This window comes from Paralichthys olivaceus, chromosome 13, assembly GCF_024713975.1.
Source record: "Paralichthys olivaceus isolate ysfri-2021 chromosome 13, ASM2471397v2, whole genome shotgun sequence".
Lineage (NCBI taxonomy): Eukaryota > Metazoa > Chordata > Actinopteri > Pleuronectiformes > Paralichthyidae > Paralichthys > Paralichthys olivaceus.
The window spans coordinates 5,032,630-5,051,595 of NC_091105.1; the positions used below are offsets into that span (position 1 = coordinate 5,032,630).

An 18,966-nucleotide genomic window follows, 5' to 3' on the forward strand; every position below is an offset into this window, starting at 1 on the left:
TTATTTGTCTTTCCGTTGATGGAAAAGACACATTTCTTCCTGCTAACATGGAGGAGATGACCTGATACGGCAGCCGGCCAACACCGGGGGATGAAGTCCCTTTGGCTTCACGTGTGGGAGCTGTCCCATCATCCATCTTTATGCATCTATGATTTCAAGTCATGTAACTTGACACTGTTGAAGCATCTGCTTTTTACTTGATGGGAAAAATAAACCCATTATATTTAAACACAGGATAATTTGTACTTTTCTCTTTTTTCTCTTCTTGAATCTCTCCACTACCTCTAATATCAACTCTTCCGTCTCTGCTCACTTTCTCTTTCCTCCTCAGTTGCAATGAGAAGTATTATATTCTGCTTTTGTCACACACAAATAATTCACTTTGTTAGAATCATCACGCTGAATGGATCTACTGCAGTAAATCCATTGTTCAACAAGGTATTCTGAAATAATATTCCTGACACAAATAATACCACGTGTGTGTTATTGTAAAACGCTGCCTCGGGTATAAGAATATTGGGAATCCTTCGGTAAACAACTGCACGGATGTGAGTTACTGTACAACAGAGAAAGGATGAAAACCCTGTTGTGCTGAGCGCCACTCCCCAGACCAATCACACAAGAACTCAGTGTCCCATCCACACAGGCCACCAGTCGGACATGACCCAGCTGTTGGAATATTACCACTGACCCTTCAATGCTGGTAAAAAACCTTCATCAGCTTCCTTCTACAATTTCAAACACATTTTCTGTCAGTATTTATGATTCAAAGATTTTTCGATTCAACCTCAAATATGCTCTTTTTTTTTTTTAGAGAATAAAGAAACTTACTGCTGAAAATCTTTGTTGGTTTTAAGGTAAGACTTGGAAAACGTGAATGAAATCATAACTCTGACTGGTTGTTTTAATTCATGCATCGTGAATCTGTTCAGTTAAAAATATACATAAATAACTACACAGATAAATTGTTATTGTCTTTATTTTTCTTTCCAAACTTTCAAACCTCCAATGGAAATGCATCAACTTGTTGTTTGAAAGTTATTTAAAATAATTTTCCATCCTGCAAGATTTTACTCATGTTGCTGCTGGGTTTTTTTTTTTTTTCAGAAAAAAACTTTTTTTGTTTCATTTTTTGAAGTTGACGATAATAAACATCTTCATATTTGTTCTTTTAAATCTGTAAATAGTTTTTATGATGCATGATGGGTTCCACCTTTGTCTTTCATTTCCCTTTTCTACTATTGCTACAACTAAGAAAAGACCTAATGGTCCATTCAATTTTACTGTAAATATATGAAGCATATTTAAATATAGAGTTTTTCTTTTTCAAGTATTGTTGTTAATGTATTTTGTTGTTTTTATTGGATTGCTCATTGTTTGTTTTCTAACATAATGATTTATTTGTATCATTCATTTCTGTCTACCTTCACTAAATGTGTGCAACTAAAAAAAACAAAAACAGGCCAGCCTTTAACTTTTCAAGCTTCAAATTATTAACTGTTAAGAAATCTTGTGTTTCAATTTGATTGTCCATTTACAATTTAAATTACAATTTAAAAGCACATAATTAATAATTAACTGATATATTTTCGGTGTAGGAGCGTCAGAATGAGAGGTGCCATAAAGGTTTTCTTCATATGCTGTCTACTTCAAGGTGAGCTGTTCTGATAAATGATGTGTTAAATAAATTTTACAAGACATGCTTTTGTCCATTCCCTTTGACCATTGTCTATTTTGGATTTCTTTATTTCCTTTTTGAATACTGCCAGTTTATAATATGTTTGGACACTTGTGACATCTGCACAAATGTTGGAATCGAATCCTCACTCAGTTTTCTCTGTTATTGTGTCACCTCAGGCAGCTCATGCCAACAGTGGGCAGCCGTCATGCCTCAGACAGTGGAGGGTCTGAGCGGCTCCTGTGTCCTCGTCCCTTGCAGTTTCAGCTTGCCCCCAGAATGGGATCAACACCTGGATGATTCGTGCAGAGCCATCTGGAAGAGAGGCAGCTGGAGACGAACACAAGTGTTTGATTCCAGCCTCAGCGGATCGAGTGCAAGCCTGAACATCCTGCGGGGAACCCTGACGGGGAATCTGCGTGAGAAGGACTGCACCACCGTCTTCAACAACCTGCCCTCGAACCACTACGACAACTATTACTTCAGGCTGCAGTGTGACAACTCACTGAAGTTCAACTTTCAAACCAGTGTCATCATCATCGCTCAGGGTTTGTGCTACATCCTGTTTCTCTCTCATATGTAAACCCACATCGTTTGGTTTCTCTCTGGTTTAACTCCTCATTGTGTTTACTTCTCAGATTCATTCCCCAGACCTGCTCTGAATCCGTCCAGGCTGGAGGTAGAAGAGGGGACTCCTGTGAGGTTGAACTGCTCGGCTGTCTCGCCCTGTCCCCTCCTTCCTCCAGTTTTGACATGGACGCCAAGTACAGGCGACATCGAGGAGATCGTAGAAAGCAAATCTGTGACCTCTGTTATGAACTTCACTGCTTCTTACCTTCACCACGGACAGATGATCTCCTGCAACACCCTCTACAGCCGACAAGCCGGCAACAGCGACCTCCTGTATGAAAAAAGTGTGACCTTGCACGTTTACTGTAAGCGTGTATTTCTGTATCTTATTTTTGTGTTGGCTGTTATTTCACCTCACGCCATTAACACCTCATCTGGAGTTATATAACTGCGTGCTGTGAGAAAAACACATTCAGACTGTGTTAGTCCTCCTTCAGCATCGTTGCCTCCATTGAAAAGTTTGACGCTTACTCTCTGCAAAGGTCGATGACTTATTAGAGAAACTCGTTAATAATCGTTGAAGAATTTTAATTGATAAAGCTCAGTGACTAATCCAGTGTATTAATTATTTGGGTAGTAACAATGTGTAAACTTCTCATGAGGCATTCATCATTTCAAAATAATATATGATCCATAATAGCATGTGTTGTTTAGTTGGTGAGTCAAATGTCTTACACAAATATATTTGACATCGTTGGATATATTTGTTCACTTTCATGCAGCGTGTCAGACACAGCTAGAGGGCCGGTTAGCTCAGCTTAGCATAAACACAGGAAACGATCTTTTTGCTTTCAGATTGAAATCAAAACAGAGTGAGATATGTCAATAATTGGCCTTTTAGATGTGCTGCAAGGCAGATTAGACAATTATTTCCCTGAGAAGTTGGGAGAGACCAAAAACTACAGTACAGTGAATCTTTTATAAACGTCTGTCAGGAGCCCACAAACACAAAAGAGTGTTAACGTTTGGTTGGTGTAAAAAGAGACGACAGTTTGACACCATGTTCCCCACATCAACCACACTGCATCCTGTGATGATAAGTTAATTTAAAAAAAAAAGTTCAACTTGTCAACAACATCAAAAAATGACAATATTTAACTGTTTAAAAATTCTCTTCCAGATCCTCCAAATAACACGTCGATCAGTTACCCCGCTCCTGCACAGGAGGGCCGCTCTGTGACTCTGACTTGCAGCGCTAACGCAAATCCAGCCGTGGACAGCTACACCTGGTACAAAGAGGATGGAGATCAGGTGTTGGCAGTGGGCTCCAAGAAGAGGCTTTCAACCACGGTTTCAGAAGTCGACAACCGATTTTTCTGCAAAGCCAGTAACCAATATGGAGCCGAGAACTCCTCCTTCACTCAGATAGACGTACAGTGTAAGTCTAAAACAGACTCATGATGACAAATATTTGCTGACAAAATCGACTGAAACCAGACTTTGTGTTTGTTTTCCAGTTTCTCCCAAGGACACGACGGTGATTGTTAATCCCACCGGTCCAATACTGGAGGGCAGCTCTGTGTCTCTGCTCTGTCGGAGCCGTGCCAACCCCTCGGTGACCAACTACACCTGGTACAGAGACGACTTTGAGGAAGAGGAGGTCGGGCCGAGCTTGGTTCTGAGCAGCGTCGACCTGAGCCGCAGTGGTGATTATCACTGTGAAGCAACAAACGCTCTGGGAGAAGACGCGTCAGCAGCCGTTCATCTGGACATTCAGTGTAAGTTGATTGAACACAGTAAAGATGTTGATTTACAGGGACAGAACAGTGTGTTTGCAGTGTGCTCAAACACGACCAGGGGCCAAGACCCCAGCGAGACTGTCTGGAGCGTGAACAGTGATGTATTGTCGTGTTTCGTGACAACTTTCAAAATCCTTTCTATGTCAACGGTCCACGATGACTGAGCTCTGCTGTGAGTCCACATGTGTGCCAGTGTGTTGATGTATGTGTGGATGATTGTTTGGTTCGTGTTAAGACGTCATTTCCAACCACAGAAAATAAAGAGGTTGTCTCTGTTTAACGAAAGTACAGCACTGCTTTATATAAAAGCATTTACATGTGAATGTTTACAGCGTTTCCTCAATCCCAGAATCACCAGCACACAAACCCTGAGGCTACATCCATCCCACCACGTTTCAGTTTGTGTAAATTGCGTTTTCAAAGCACTTCGTGCAATTTGGTGCAGCTTGATTGAATTATCGTGGAATTTAATTGTGTAAATTTATATTTGTGCTACAGACTTTTCTTGCCATTTTTATAGTCTCAAGAAAAATACGTTTTCCAGACTCACCGAAGAACACCTCCGTGTTGGTTGAGCCTTCCGCTCCGGTGCCGGACGGCAGCTCTGTGACTCTGACGTGCACGAGCGTCGCCAATCCAGCAGCGACGAACTTCACCTGGTTTAGAGTGACTGCGAGACAGAACAAGGTGGTGGGTTCTGAGCCAGACTTCACCTTCAACGTGACCAAGCTCTCAGAGGATTACTATTACTGTGAGGCCCTGAACGTCCACGGAGCTCAATACTCAGAACCTGCTCGCATTGATGTCGCATGTGAGATTTGTTCATTTATAATTGCAGCTGGTATTTGACCGACGTTTGACCGGCTGTGCACAAACAGCTAAATCAGTTCTCCCTCTCAGTTTCTCCAGAGATCCTGCCTTCCTCCCGCTGCATCAAGATTTTGTCCCAGTTCCGATGCTCCTGCGACAGCCAGGGTAACCCGCTTCCCTCCCTGGTTTGGGAATTGGCCGGGGAGCCCGTCAGTCACTCCGCTGACATTCCAATCAGAGAGGTACCCCTCGGGGGTTTCAGCAAGAGGAGCGTCATCACTCTGTACCATCTGGACAAAGAAGTGCCCTCTCTGCTCTGCCTCACCATCAACTCTCTGGGCTCTGATACTTTGACCTTCAACATGTCCGCCAGTGAAACTCAGCTAGGTAGACAGATCTGCAGGATGCTGTGTCCATGTTTGTCTTCTTTGTTTTGTTTTTTTTTTTGCCTAATTTGCTTCATGGACTTTCCAGGCTTCCACACGGTGTCTCTGTTGATTGGCTCTGCGGCGGGAGCCCTGGGGATGCTGCTGGTGTGTGTGCCACTGTTGCTCTGTTGCAGGTGAGGACGTTTTAAACTCGATGACAAACACGATGTTTTGGTTGGAAAAAACAGATTTTGAGGTTTGACTCGACATTAATGAGCAAACTGGACGTCCTCTGATAACTTCCACAGAAACAAATCACGAGAGGAGGAATAATAATTGATTTCACGTATAACACTGATGTTTGTGTTGGTTTTAGGAAAAGGAAAGACAGACTGTCACTGGTGGACACTACAGACATTTTAGTCACTAATGAGGTGAGCTTTTGTTCTTGCACTATATATCATAGGTAAATGTGAACAGATGCACCTTCAGTCAAGTCCCACAAACATTCAATTGAATGCCTTCACCAGTTACATGTATCAAGAATCTAATCTTAATGTTTAGTTTTTAAGTTTTCTGATTGCCAGTCTGTCTGAGTTCACTTCTGTAGCATCTTTCATTTCACCATCTTTTGATCAAAAAGCATTTTTTTGCTTTGTGAACGTGATATGTCCGGAACGCCTTGAGGAAATCATTTCACAATTGGCGTTAAGATTTATTGTGACTGAAAATTGAACAGATTTGATTTTGGAAGCCTAAAGTCAAAGGTCAAGGTCACAGTGACCTCAAAAACCTATTTGTTTGCCTTGAGAACGCGATATCTCTGGAACACCTTGAGGAAATCATTTCACAATTGGCGTAAACATTCATTGTGACTTAGGATTGAATAGATTTCATTTTTGTAGCCAAAAGTCAAAGGTCAAGGTCACTGGGACCTCAAAAACCTATTTGTTTGCCTTGTGAGCGCGATATCTCTGGAACACCTTGAGGAAATCATTTCACAATCGGCGAAAACAGTCAGGTTGACTTGGGATGAACAGTTTAGATTTTTTGGCTAAAAGTCAAAGGTCAAGGTCACTGTGACCTCAAAAAGCTGTTTTTTCCCCCTGTGAATGCAATATCTCTGGAACGCCTTGAGGAAATCCTTTCACATTTCACTGTGACCTCTCAAAGCATAATTTTGGCTTCTTGAATGCATTGCTTGTCTTCCTGTAGACCAGCTCTTCACACCTGGACATCATTCAGGTCAGTAATGTCATTCTGGAGGAGGAAGCTGGAGCCAGTGTGGACTTTGATCAAATCCAGGTCAGTACAGAGGGAAAGCTCGCGGACGAGGAGATCAGAGGCCTGGACTCCAAGATGACAACTTCTGAAATCTGCCTGCTCTCAGAAGAATGCAATGGTGGAGATGCAAAGGAAGAGGAAACAGGTGCAAACACTGGGGAAGGCATTGATGGTCTTATGGGACAGAGCAGTGACGAACCAATGGCTTAACGTTTAAGAAAATACAGGTGAATCACATCAGGATTCTGGCTGCTGATTCTGTCCAGAAGCTAAGGATTCTGGGTAGAAAAACCTTTCAAAATCTGCAGCAGCAGAGGTAACATCTGTTCTGCAAGAGTGATGTCACATGTCTGCGGTTTGAACTTCATCTTGACTGTTTGACTAACAATCCTCTCTTAATTTCTCTCGATGGCCTAGCACAGTAAAACTACTTCTTAATAGATACAATGGATAGTTACTAATACTGCAGGTTTCACAGCTAGTTTTTATGCTGGTGTTTAATCAGCCAGAACGATGTTTAAAATCATCTATGTTACTAAATACTAGAGATAAGAGCTGATTTATCATGCTACTGTTTGTATTTAATATTTCAATGTCTTATGGTGCTGTTCATTTATTATTTAAAACGCAAAGTGAAAACTGAACATAGACACAGTTCGATATCTTTCAAACGCTTTTATTGATCTTTGTCATACATTCCTCTTCAGTTTTTATATGCACAAAATGAATCCTCCTGCACTTATGTTGGCAGTCAAGCAAGTTATAAAATGGAGCATTTTGCAAGTACATGTATTCTTCAGAAACCATTTTGCGCTGTTTCATGTTCACAAATTCCACAAAAATGTCAATAAACTTTAAAGTACATAATTTCTTTAAATATATTTCTTTTTTTTTAAAACTGCAATATATTTACATTTCAGGTTTGTGAGTGTTTCTCACATTTCTTGTCTAACTCTTTGTCATTTATATATATAAATTATTTTAAAAGTTATTGATATCATTTTACAGTCACACTATTTACATTTTAAGTTGCAAAATATGAATTTTAACCATTTATCCCTCACATTTAGCTATTTTAACATTTTTACCCCAAAACCTTCAATTAACAGTTTCAAATATTTTTCCATTTTAGCTCAGAAATGTAACTTCTGCCTTTTTGCTAACTAGGTTTAAAATACTCCTAATGGCAACATGCATGGTTGTGTTGTAGCTGCATACGTTTTGTTTGGCCAGCTTACATTACTGTAGATTTAAGATTACAACCTATTTTTGCTTAACACATGAACTGGTTATACACTCTGTGATGACTTATTGTGAATATAACCTTTCGCACACATAATGTTGCTGTAAAAAGCAGGAGAAGAACATCTTGGGTCAAATCCTGATGGCAGAGTACTGACTCTCATCCTCGCTTGAGGTGCTGGAGTCGCTGTCGGTCATCTGACGTGGGGGCATCGCTGTGAAGATCACCTGTGAATAGTTGAGCTCCACTTCATCTTCACCGTCGTCAAATAGATTTGGAGATTTGGGTGCACATGCAGTTGCCTTACTAATGTTTTCATAGTCCTGCACGCTGTCTGGTTCCTTCTAGGATGAGAGTCGTTAATAGGTTATTTGTGTCTGGATGTGATGAACAATAAAAAACTTCATACAAGACACACAATCGATTTTTTTTAGGACTTGCAGACATTTTCCTTGATTAAAATTTTTGTATGTTGCACAGAATAAATGGGTGATGGTTTTTGTTTCTTCTTACCATATGAAATACACAATTTAAAATCAACTAGTAGTAAAACATAGAGACTAATGAAATGAGAGTTCACGGTTCCTGACCTTTGGCTTGGCCACTATCGCATACACTGCGTGTTCTTCTTCCTGTCTTTGCCTGTTCCTTGAAAAACAAATAGCAACATGAACGTGTGGAGTTCAATAACACCTTCATTGTTCTGGTGTTGTAATGCAAACATAAATTCTTACTTTGGCTTTTTCCAAAAATGCAGAGAAGCGTAGTTGACAGAATCAGCCTCTGTGTCTCCATTTTGTGCAGAGGCACCCTGAGCAGATGCAGACAGAAAACATCAGTAATTATCAAGCAGCAACTGAATCGTGTTAAATTTGAGGGGTTGTAGATTTCCTGAGAGATTATTTAGGTGATAAGGATATTTTTTAATCTAATGTGCACATGTTTTTGTCTAGTTGAGGTCCTTGCAAGTGCGTGTACTCAAAATAAAACACATTCTGGGACTTTGAAAGCTTTGTAATATCACCATTAAAATGAATTTCCTTTTTTTAAATTTCAGATCATAAGAACTGTTGATGACATGATTGAGAGTGTTTAGAAGAATTATTAATTTTACAGTTTTACAGCATTTTATGTGGTGGTTTTCAGAAAACAAGCTCTGTCATAAACAGTCAGAAGTGATGACGCAGAAGCTTAAATATCCTGAATCTTATACCTATACTGAGTTAATCTCTACAATCACCCTTTCCTACAATTTCCAATATACAAATAGAGAATTTGAAATAGATTTTGAAGGTTAAACAACTGGTAGTTAAATAATTTACGAATCTATTGTGTGAAGACAAAGTTCACTTTGAAATTAAACTCATTTTAATATAAATCTTCTTGGGTTTTAGTAAAGTCTCCATCGATTGCTTTCATTTATTGTTTTCTTGTTTAAATTGCTGTCTCAACCGGGGACTGGGACCCGGCACTCACCTTGGGCAGATTCACAACGCTGTAAACAGGGTCGATGTTGGTCAGAGGCCTGTGGAACAGAAGAATAAACTTATATACTTAAGAATATATATAAGAATAAACACATGCATACAGAGTGAATGACTATTATAAATAACAGGGCAGACTTTCATTGTGCCATCCATGTCTGGAGGATCTGACATAAATGGATGCTTTGAGCAGCAGCCCATGTCTGACTCTCTGTCCCACACAGTGTTCCTTGTCCTGTGTGTGTGTGGGCGCCGTCTTACGTGCTGTCTGGAAGCTGCTGGTGTCGTTGGGCCTGTGGACGCCTCAAATTCTCTGACAAGAGGTCGTCTCTGCTCCTGAAAGGCTCCGCAGAGACGGTCTCATTCATCAGACTCCTCCTCCTGGTACCATTACGCCAACACTAAAATGATGTACACACACACACACACAGGATATGTCACTTCTGTCTGGATATTTTCAATAAAGAAGTAAAATGGTTAAATAAATGTTTCATCACCAAATAACCAAATATGAATGTTGTGTTCCTTTCTCCTTGTTGAATAGATTTTTTCCTCCTGTTTCTGAAAACACAGAGGGGACATGATGTGGTAAAACATGCCAGAATTAAATGTATTTATTTAATTTAATCAAATGTGCTTCTTATTCATTCACCTTAAAATCAAGACGACAAAAATTAGAAAAATCAGGACAAGTAGACCAAGAATGAGGAACTTCAGGATGTCCAAGAAGTCTCCTGTGGTTAAAAGAGAGAAAGCATCATATAGACCTTGACCTTTGACCTTTGGCTACCAAAATCAAATCAGTTACTCCTCGAGTCTAACAGTATATTTGTGCCAAATGTAAAAGGATTCCCTCGAGGCGTTACATAGATATTGCGTTCACAAGGCAAAAAATATGCTTTGTGAGGTCACAATTACATTTCACCACCGAATTCTTATCACTTCATCTGTGATTCCGACTGAACATTTTCACCAAATTTGAAGAAATTCCCTCGAGACATTCTTGAGATATCACGTTCACAAAACGTACGGACGGACAACCGTTTAACAAAACGATAAGACCGATGTCACTAAACCTCCCACGTGTCTCCTGAGCGATAAAACACAGTTAGATGACTTTGAAATTCACTCACGTTCAAACAGATGGACTGAGTCAGATGATCTCTTATCTATTTCATTTTCTGCGACGCAGTAGTAGGCTCCTGGCTGGTTTGAGTACACAGTGTGGTTTTGATAGTTGGACACAACTTCATCTTTTTTGCCCTTTATCTCTCTGTACCATGTGTAGTGGTGGACTCGGGGAACGCTCTGACTGGTGCAGCTCAGCGTCACGGAGCTCCTCCCATCGAGCTCCCGCTTCTCAGCCGACCCTGTGATGTTTGTGTTTTTTGGAGCATCTAGCAGGGAAATTCAGGAGAGAGGACAAGTTAGTTTCCTCAACATCATAGATTGAGAAGTGAAAACAACTTGAAATTGAGTTAAATAATAAACAAATCTATTGGACTAAGACAAAGTTGCAGGACAGAGCTTTTTTAAAACAGCCTGAATGAGGACATGACACTGAGTGAGCAGCTAAAATCTAATACTAATACTTTTATCTTACTTCATTCCTTGATTCTAACGTAGTTCTCGTTTTTATTCTTTTATTTATTCTTTATATGTGTTTTTTGTTTCGTAACGTTGTTTTGAGAAGTGCTATTTAAATAAATAAAGTGATGACAACAGGCCACATGTTGAAGTATGTGTTTTCAGTTCAAAGAGAAGGTTTAATAAGTTTAATGACTGAATTAATTCACAACATAATCAAAAGAACCATGTGGTGTTTTTGACATCATGTAATATTTTCTTCTTTGTGAAACCACCACGTCCGATCAGTATTTACTTTATGTACAGTAATTTAATGGACATTCATTCCCTGAATTTACGTATTTCTAGTTTTTATTCTCGTATTTATTCTCGACTTTTATTATGTTTTTATATTTCTATTCATATTTGATGTGTTTTTTGCTCTTTGGGAAACACTTTGTAAAATTGTTTAGAGAAGTGCTATTCAAATAATTTTTAACATTATGGCGTTTTGTTTTCTTCTTTTTGGAACCAACCTGTCCGATCAGTATTTACTTGTTTTTATACGCAGTAATGTAGTATATATCCTCCTTGTTGCATCGTATTACTCACATTTGACTTTAACCTCAGCTGGCTGTGATTTTCCTGTTCCCATGTCGTTGGTGGCTTCACAGCTGTACAGTCCGCTGTCAGAGAGATTGGCTGAATTCACAGTGAAGGTCTGAGTCAGATTCTTTTGGACGATTTCATCTTTCCCACCAGTCGTCTTCATCCAGGTGACAGCCCTCACTGGTGGGTGGGACTCAGCATCACAGATCAGTGTGAACGACACGTTTTCCTTCACAGCGAGATCAGGATGGGCATTAACTCTCACATTTTGGGGGGGGTCTGCAGTAAACAAAATATAGAACAACAGAACTGTCAGATTTAACCACTGTCCAATTGAATGGTCATTTAGAAGGATTCTGCATAATATGTGTATTTTATTCCATCAGGGTGGAATTCAAGGTAAAGTTGGAGGTAGTAGGAGCACAATAACATGCAAACCTGTGAAAACAATACATCACAATACACAGTTACACCACAAATGATACTATTGTGGTGTTGCATTATATCACAAGATCACTTACAACTCAAAGTCACGAGGCCTCAATTGAACAGAATTTTACTTTATTATTATTTTATTTTATTTTATCATTTTAATTATACTCTGGTGGAAGAATTACAGAGATTTAAGTAAAAGTAGAAATATCAAAGTACAAAAATACTCCATAGCAAGCCATAGCCCTGAAGTCATAATTTAATGACGCACCAATTTAATTTCTTAGCTCTGCAGTGATTAATCAAATAGACACATTTACTTTAGGTCATAATTTATTTGTTAAATTTTGGTTAGATTTCTTAAAAAAAGACGCAGCTGAAACACTCACATTTCACCACAAGCTTCTGCTCGCTTTGCTTCATGCCCTCGGTGTTCCAGGCACTGCAGCTGTACAAGCCAGCGTGGGCTGAAGTCACAGTAAACGTTTGGTGGAGAGTGTTGTTGGGTTGTGAATAATTAACTTCTTGAGCGTTTCCTAAAGACTGATGATTTGATGTGTTGATCCTTGTCAAGGTGAGATGTGACGGTGGGAAACTTTCAGCAGTGCAGCTGATGGTGATTTTCTGACCTTCTGTGACCTCAGCCGGCATAGACAGTTTAGGTTGGGTGGGTGGGTCTGTAGAGGGAGCACAACGTCCTTTGGTAAAGTGTTATTTTTTTATAGCAGCATTGCGTAAGTCCCGGTCTACGTATTTGATGTTGGCTACACCGACGCATTTCACTTTAGCTTGTCCCACTGTTACAACCGTCACATAGCAACAAATGCTATGGAAAAAAAATATTATTCAGTTGATTGAAAGTGTGAAACTTGTTTTTTTTTTAAATAAATTCTCCTGAGGTTTTTGCTTCGCTTTTTGCCGCCATTACCTCTTTAGTTCGTCACTGAAGCGCAATGACTCATGGGATATGTCCGGCCGGCAAGGATCCACCAGGTGGAGGACACATTTGTCCACTAATTTTAATGTTATGTATATTCTGAAATTAATTTTAATGTTCTGATCTTTATTATACATACCTTCAAATTTAAAGAATGAACATTACGATTTTTCAGTTTCTCTTCCCTTTCGTCTGATACATCAGCTTTTTGTGAATGTAAATGTTCTGCAGAGCAAAGAATCTGTGTTAAAGGGAGCTCCTCTCCTGAAGCTTCTCAAACTCCTCATCAGCAGTGCAGCCGATAATTCCGGGGTATCAAAAATACCCCATAATTGCATAATGCACACATAGTGGCTTATCTGGCACACCTCTAAAAAAAAGGAATTCAAAGCAAGAGCAGAGGCTGACATTTCATACACAAGCTGGAAGCAGATGACCAAAGTATTTCAATTCTCATAAAAATCCCTGGAAACACCACGGTACTTACACAGTACTTGTATGCACACTGGCTGACTCGTATCCCCTTCAGCAATGTCGTTGATGGCCCTGCATCTGTAACATGCTTCATCTGCTCTTTGTATTTTATAATCCAGCGTAGGGCTTCCTGTGGTCTTCCACTGTGAGTAATTATGTTTGTACCAGAAGTAAGTCCTCGGGGCAGGATTGGCTTCGGTGTTACAGGTGAACTTGACACGTTGATTAACTTTCACTTTGTGATCAGGAGAGCCACTGACAGAAATTTTGGTCCCCCTCGGCTTATCTGAAAAAAGGACCCAACTTTCAGTTTGCTTTCTGACTGGAGATACAATCTGTAGCATGTTTTTTCTCTTGTTGTTCTCTGACACACAAACAGTGAAAGCACAAGTTAAACTTACATTGAACGTCCAGTTGAAGTTCTTTTGATCTTCCTGTACCTTTTCTGTTAGTGGCTTCACATATGTAAAAGCTTGTGTCCCCAGGCTGGATCATTCTCCCAGTATAATTCTGTATCCAACCAACTTCTGCTCCATCTTTTAACCAAGTGTAGGTGTCAGGTCGTGGGTTGCTTCTCTTCACGTCACATGTTAAATCCAAAGTCACTGCATTGGTCACAATGATCTTAGTTTCTCTTTTAACTGCAGACACTGGTGCCATTATCTTTATCTCAACATCAGGTGAATCTGAAAGAGAAGATAGTTTAAAGTGAATTCACAACCCAGATAGCACACGGATGTGAGCCACCTCAGGCAACGATCCAGCACTTCTGGTCCTCCTGTGGCCCAGACAAAATGGATGTCAAGCCTAAAGTGACCCAATTATCTCCAAACAAATGTGGCAAAGTGTAATTGGGATGTGAATCTTATGTGGCATATATATAGACTGGGATTCGAACCAACAGCCTTCTTAGAATTATAATAGTAATAATATCAGCAGCTTGTATTACTGAAAAGATAGGACATCAATAAAATGAATTCATCAACTTACATTCAACAGTGACTGTAATATTCCGAATTAAATATGTGTCCGTGTTGTCCTGTGTTTTGCATGAGAACACCCTCTTGTCATCCTCCCGTCTGGACATAAAGCTGTAGGTGGTGCTTTTCTTTATTCCATCAGTGCCTTTGCACCCGTTCAGCTGTGTCACATCTTGAATGCATGGGTTTGAAGGACATGAAGTTGGAGTGGAGCATGTGAGTGTGACTAATTTGTTCTCCGCCACGACAGGTGGTTCCTTAAAAGTGAGCAGGCATTGGTTTTCTGAAAATACAAAAGCAAGAGAAATGTGATGATGTGTATACACAACAGCTAAATTCTAATTGTACAGTGTTATTTTTTTATAGCAGCATTGCGTAGGTCCCGGTCTACGCATCTGATGTTGGCTACACCGACGCATTTCATCTCAGTTTGTCCCACAACCGTCGCATAGCAACAAACGCTCCAGAAAACATTTTTATTCAGTTGATTAAAAGTGTTAAACGTGTTTTTTTTAACATGTGTACCTTTCGCAGTTCGGTTGAGTATATTTAAAATAAATTCTCCTGAGGTTTTTGCCTCACTTTTTGCCGCCATTACCTCTTTAGTTCGTCACTGAAGCGCAATGACTCATGGGATATGTCCGGCCGGGGAGGATCCACCAGGTGGAGCCCTCGTTGCTCGGGTCAGGTACGACACATTTGTCCACTGATTTTAATTTTGTGTATATTCTGAAATGTATTTTATTGTTCTAATCTTTATTATACATACCTTTAACATTGAGGGTCATATCTTCAGATTTCCAAATGTTATTTCCCGTCCCAACATATCTCAAAGAATACCATCCGCTGTCACTTGTTCTCAGGTCACAAATCAGAATACTGCAAGAGTGACCATTTCTCCAACTTGAAGATGAGGAACCGATGAATTTCACTCTGTTTGCAAAGTCAGGACTGACCGCACGTTTTGAGCTATTTGAGCTGTAAATGACAGTGGAGCTAAAATCATTGTTGACCCATTTTGCATCTTTCATCCAAAACCAGTATGCACTACGATCATATAAATCTTTTATGACACTGCATTTAATTTCAAAGCAGGATCCCTCAGTGGCCTCAGTCGTCGAACCAGGTTTTAGTTGAAAGGGATTTGGATTGTAACTTGTAGAGACATCTGTCAGTGAAAACACAAGTGGTGAAGTCAGTTAATCTTTGATGCAAATGCTGGGTAAAAAAATTTTGTTTTCAAAGTAGAGAAATAAAATCCTTACATTTTGTTAGGACCAGAAAAACAAACCACGTCACTGTCTGAGCCTCCATCTCATGTGGGACTAAAACTTGATTTCTGAAACAAATAAAACTGAACAGTGTCTGTGTACATAATTAAAAACATCATGGCATCACAGAACTGTTTCTTTGTACTGTAAAACGTGTGATCAAATTTATTGTTCACTGTAAATCACCTTGTCTCAGAAGGTTTTTCTTCCGCTTTTCATTTCTACACTAAGAGCTGTCTTTGTTTTGTTCCTCATTTCAAGACGGTTGCGAACTTGTGGTTTAGAAAAATGCAGATTCGAAATACAAACGTCACCGTCAGTCACATCCACACTGAAAAATTTCATTTTGTGTAAGAAAAATGGAAGAAATTATTTTAAAATGAAATATTTGTGCCACATTTTTCTTAATCCCAGAAGTTCACAAGTTTCTTTTTTCCCTTTTTTGTAACTAAGATACAGGGTTAGGGTATTTTTTAAATTTTTATTTGTCATTAGATACTTGTTCAAATCTCTTTTATTATAAAAAAAAACATAACACGTAAAATATTTCGACTGCAAACATACATTTTATTTTTGTACCTTTTAGTCTGAAATGTTTTGTTTAAAAAGTCATATCTGCCTCTTAGGGTTCATCTCAGTCATCAGGGTGCTACGATATCTGAAACTGAATTTATTTTTTATTTTAAAGAAAGTATTTCAACTGAATTGAAAGTTAAATGGACTGTCCACATAAATACAGTTTCTAAGCAGTGAAAATACTGTATAGGAAACTTCTGAAACACACTTTTTCGTTATTTTTACTATAGTGGATTTACATTATGAGGAGATAAAAAACCATAGAAGCTTGTTCTTACCTCAGACGACGCTATTATCAGCCTGTCACACACACCATCCCTCCAAGACTAAAAATGAAACTTCGCAGAAAAAGGAAGTTTTCACACTTGACTTAAAACCTTAAAGAAATTTCCATCCTCTAACAGCTTCTCGTAGGCACACTGATCAAAGTGATAGCGTTTGCAGCATCTCACAGTGTATGCACACAGATCAACTTCCTTTCACTTCCTGTATTTGTTTGGTTTTTCTTTTTAAGTGAAAACCTCGTTTCGGTGGTATTTGTGGTGCAGCCGGGTTAATCGGCACTGAGCAGTTTACAGCACTACGTATTTATTTATGCTCACATAGTATTGACAGTGTCTCTATTCAAGACTTCATCAAACAAAGTGAAATAAAAGCATTTGTGAAGAGTTTTATAAACATCAGTGCACGTGAACCACACGTGAATAGGAAACTTCGCACAAAGACAAAAAGCGTTTCACTCCCCCTGCCCGAGAGCTGCAGCTAAGATCTTGTCGACATCAGCCGCCATTTCATCAATGGCGCCGTTCAGAGCTTGCAGCATGGCGGCGAAGGAGCGGCTGGCATAACGGGCGTGTCTGGGCATGGCCATCTCCACCAGCTTTGACGACACTGTGGCCAAATCCTGTTCTGCCGCCGCCAGCCGCCGCTTCACTTCCCCTTTGGTAACTTCCACTGACAGCGCACAAGTCCGCAGCACTTTAAGTCTCGAGGATTCCACGCCTCGCTGTCGGGCCAATCGCTCGACTGATTTGTCATCCAGGCACAGAGATAACTGTGCTTTCGTCAGGATCCGCACTGCAACACTCGAGTCCACCATAGACGCCACCAGGGGGACGGGAATAGCAGACATCCCACCAGATAGCGATGCAGCGGCCCATACCAGAGCTTTGAAGGCCTCCTTTTTCTGGGTGACCAGGGCCGAGGTGAGTGTCGGGAGAGCCAGGAGAAGGGCTTGGGCTCGGATCTCTGGAAGGTCTTTGCCCATGTCGTCCAACAGACCAGGGAAGTCAGACTTCTCCAGGGTGGAGGGTCTGACCACGTAGATTTTAGGCTGTGTCACACCTTGCGACCTCAGTGTTTCCAGACCGGCTTTCCTCTTCTCTTCCAGGCTCTTCTCTGTATCTCCCACCAAAGCCAAGAGAACCCAGTACACCATTTGTCTCTGCAGAGAACGGGCTTCCATGTACACCTGCACACTGTTGGGATGGGGCGTATGTGTGAATGCCATGAAGACAGCATTGTAGCGGAGGAATTTAACTCTTTCCATGTATCCCTCGGGTTCAAATGGGGAGGCGCTGGGTACGGGTGGCAGGTCCCACAGGCGAAAGTCAGGGTGTTTAGGGTCCGGATAGCCGGCCACGTCCTCTGAGGCCACGGGGGTTGAAGCAGGAGCCGCCCCCTCATCCCCAGGTCCGAGGCCACGGAGGGAGTTGATGAAGGAGTCTTTTCCTTCGCCGCGGTTTCCCTCCACGGCCAAGTTGATCCTACTGATCAAGAGATCTTCCACCGCATCCCTGACATCTGATAACTTATTGCTGTCTATGGATTCTTTCAGGGTCTCAAGGAAGCTCAGGCCTTTGAAAACATCAGCCATTACTGCAGAGAGACAGAACGAATCATTGGAAGAGTCACAACAGGTCCTTTAATATAGAACAGATATAATGGATACAATCCAACATCTATGGACCAATTCCACAAATCTCTCTCTATCTATCTAGACTGTCTGACGTTCTGTGACTTCTTATCTGATCTCATCTTATCGGCTTCACACGTGAAATGTGCAAAGTGTTGAAATTGACGTGATTTAGACATGCAACACGTTCAATAATAGACTAATGAGCTGTGAATAAACAGGTGACCAGCGCTCTGCAGCAGAGGCGGCTGGGACCATCAACGGTTCTGTGGACTGAGTCCCACGGTCGGCGAAGCAAACAGCCTCTTTCAAACAGGCACGTTTACAACTGGCACTGATAACAAAAAAAAACTGGTGTCTTTGCAGTAATAATAATAATATATCACAAGCCTATTACAGGAAACCTGAACTTCTGTTAAAAGTTAAATAATATTCTCTAGAGAAAAAAAACTGTGTGTCTAAGCAGTACTGTTTGTGGTGGAAAGTAAATACACTCCAGAACTGTAAAATACTTAAAATTATCTAATAAAATTCTAATGTCTCAGAATGTTCTAGTGCAGAATTAATACTTTTACTTTGGATACTCAAGAGTTTAAGTTCAGGATATAGTCATATACTTGATTTTATTTTTACTTATTACTTAACTCGAGTAAATCTAATTTAGTTTAGTTTACATGACCGACAAATAGAAATGCATCACAAGATATGGTTCATTTCGCCATAAAATGAAAATAAATATGTAGAGCTGTCAGTTGTTATTTCAACATAACACTACACACACTCACCTACACAATGTGGGGTAGAAGTAGCCCTCCGGGTGAAATCGGTGTTTCCGGTTGTTCCTCTGCAGCTTTGCAGCACTGACGGCGTCGGGTTGCTCTATTTAAGGTGTTCGTCCAGCCAGTGGAACATGATAATCCTTTTAGCTCCTTAATCCGACAATCTTTTTAAGCACATCCATGCACACTCT

At 40.3% G+C, this 18,966-nt stretch overlaps 3 protein-coding genes and 1 long non-coding RNA gene across 18 annotated transcripts; 2 read left to right on the plus strand and 2 right to left on the minus strand.

Moving 5' to 3' along the window:
* The first annotated feature begins 604 nt into the window (after positions 1 to 604).
* LOC109633081 (myelin-associated glycoprotein-like) lies at positions 605 to 7,373 on the plus strand. Its single transcript, XM_020092673.2, has 12 exons — positions 605 to 703; positions 815 to 857; positions 1,599 to 1,654; positions 1,858 to 2,226; positions 2,317 to 2,613; positions 3,429 to 3,686; positions 3,766 to 4,026; positions 4,592 to 4,858; positions 4,948 to 5,244; positions 5,332 to 5,419; positions 5,602 to 5,659; positions 6,441 to 7,373. Exons 3-12 carry the CDS (start codon positions 1,609 to 1,611, stop codon positions 6,717 to 6,719), a joined length of 2,220 nt encoding a protein of 739 aa, XP_019948232.2. The 5' UTR covers positions 605 to 703; positions 815 to 857; positions 1,599 to 1,608; the 3' UTR covers positions 6,720 to 7,373.
* LOC109633080 (B-cell receptor CD22) lies at positions 7,170 to 16,929 on the minus strand. Of its 14 annotated transcripts, XM_069537082.1 has the most exons (17): positions 16,360 to 16,496; positions 16,085 to 16,169; positions 15,500 to 15,573; positions 15,004 to 15,402; positions 14,245 to 14,517; positions 13,656 to 13,940; positions 13,268 to 13,540; positions 12,233 to 12,520; positions 11,415 to 11,690; positions 10,370 to 10,633; positions 9,889 to 9,970; positions 9,734 to 9,797; positions 9,498 to 9,637; positions 9,229 to 9,277; positions 8,487 to 8,563; positions 8,343 to 8,400; positions 7,170 to 8,096 (listed from the first exon to the last, which is right to left on the minus strand). In XM_069537082.1, the coding sequence occupies exons 3-17, from the start codon at positions 15,546 to 15,548 to the stop codon at positions 7,884 to 7,886; spliced, it is 2,790 nt and encodes a 929-aa protein (XP_069393183.1). In that variant the 5' UTR covers positions 15,549 to 15,573; positions 16,085 to 16,169; positions 16,360 to 16,496; the 3' UTR covers positions 7,170 to 7,883. The 14 variants fall into 14 exon arrangements, with proteins under 14 accessions (XP_069393183.1, XP_069393181.1, XP_069393182.1 ...); XM_069537080.1 differs by lacking the exon at positions 16,085 to 16,169 and having other exon boundaries at positions 16,360 to 16,929; XM_069537081.1 differs by lacking the exon at positions 16,085 to 16,169 and having other exon boundaries at positions 15,500 to 15,588; positions 16,360 to 16,548.
* Positions 16,653 to 18,893, minus strand: irgq2 (immunity-related GTPase family, q2). 2 transcript variants are annotated; one of them, XM_020092835.2, is made up of 2 exons: positions 18,782 to 18,893; positions 16,653 to 17,959 (listed from the first exon to the last, which is right to left on the minus strand). In XM_020092835.2, exon 2 carries the CDS (start codon positions 17,955 to 17,957, stop codon positions 16,818 to 16,820), a length of 1,140 nt encoding a protein of 379 aa, XP_019948394.1. In that variant the 5' UTR covers positions 17,958 to 17,959; positions 18,782 to 18,893; the 3' UTR covers positions 16,653 to 16,817. The 2 variants fall into 2 exon arrangements, with proteins under 2 accessions (XP_019948394.1, XP_069393208.1); XM_069537107.1 differs by having other exon boundaries at positions 18,786 to 18,878.
* LOC138413500 (uncharacterized) lies at positions 16,870 to 18,505 on the plus strand. Its single transcript, XR_011245856.1, has 2 exons — positions 16,870 to 17,286; positions 17,472 to 18,505. It is a non-coding gene; the product is annotated as an uncharacterized lncRNA (long non-coding RNA).
* Positions 18,894 to 18,966: the final 73 nt, after the last annotated feature.

Excerpts from the sequence above, each read along its gene's own strand:
- LOC109633081 (XM_020092673.2), top strand. The coding sequence starts at position 1,609 with ATGAGAGGTGCCATAAAGGTTTTCTTCATATGCTGTCTACTTCAAG. Across the intron at positions 4,027-4,591 it reads CGTTCATCTGGACATTCAGT|ACTCACCGAAGAACACCTCC; the intron begins GTAAGTTGATTG and ends TACGTTTTCCAG. Across the intron at positions 5,660-6,440 it reads ACATTTTAGTCACTAATGAG|ACCAGCTCTTCACACCTGGA; the intron begins GTGAGCTTTTGT and ends GTCTTCCTGTAG.
- LOC109633080 (XM_069537080.1), bottom strand. The coding sequence starts at position 15,548 with ATGGAGGCTCAGACAGTGACGTGGTTTGTTTTTCTGGTCCTAACAAAA. Across the intron at positions 9,638-9,733 it reads CATTCATATTTGGTTATTTG|TGTTGGCGTAATGGTACCAG; the intron begins GTGATGAAACAT and ends ACATCATTTTAG. Across the intron at positions 8,097-8,342 it reads CGATAGTGGCCAAGCCAAAG|AAGGAACCAGACAGCGTGCA; the intron begins GTCAGGAACCGT and ends CTCTCATCCTAG.
- irgq2 (XM_020092835.2), bottom strand. The coding sequence starts at position 17,957 with ATGGCTGATGTTTTCAAAGGCCTGAGCTTCCTTGAGACCCTGAAAGAA.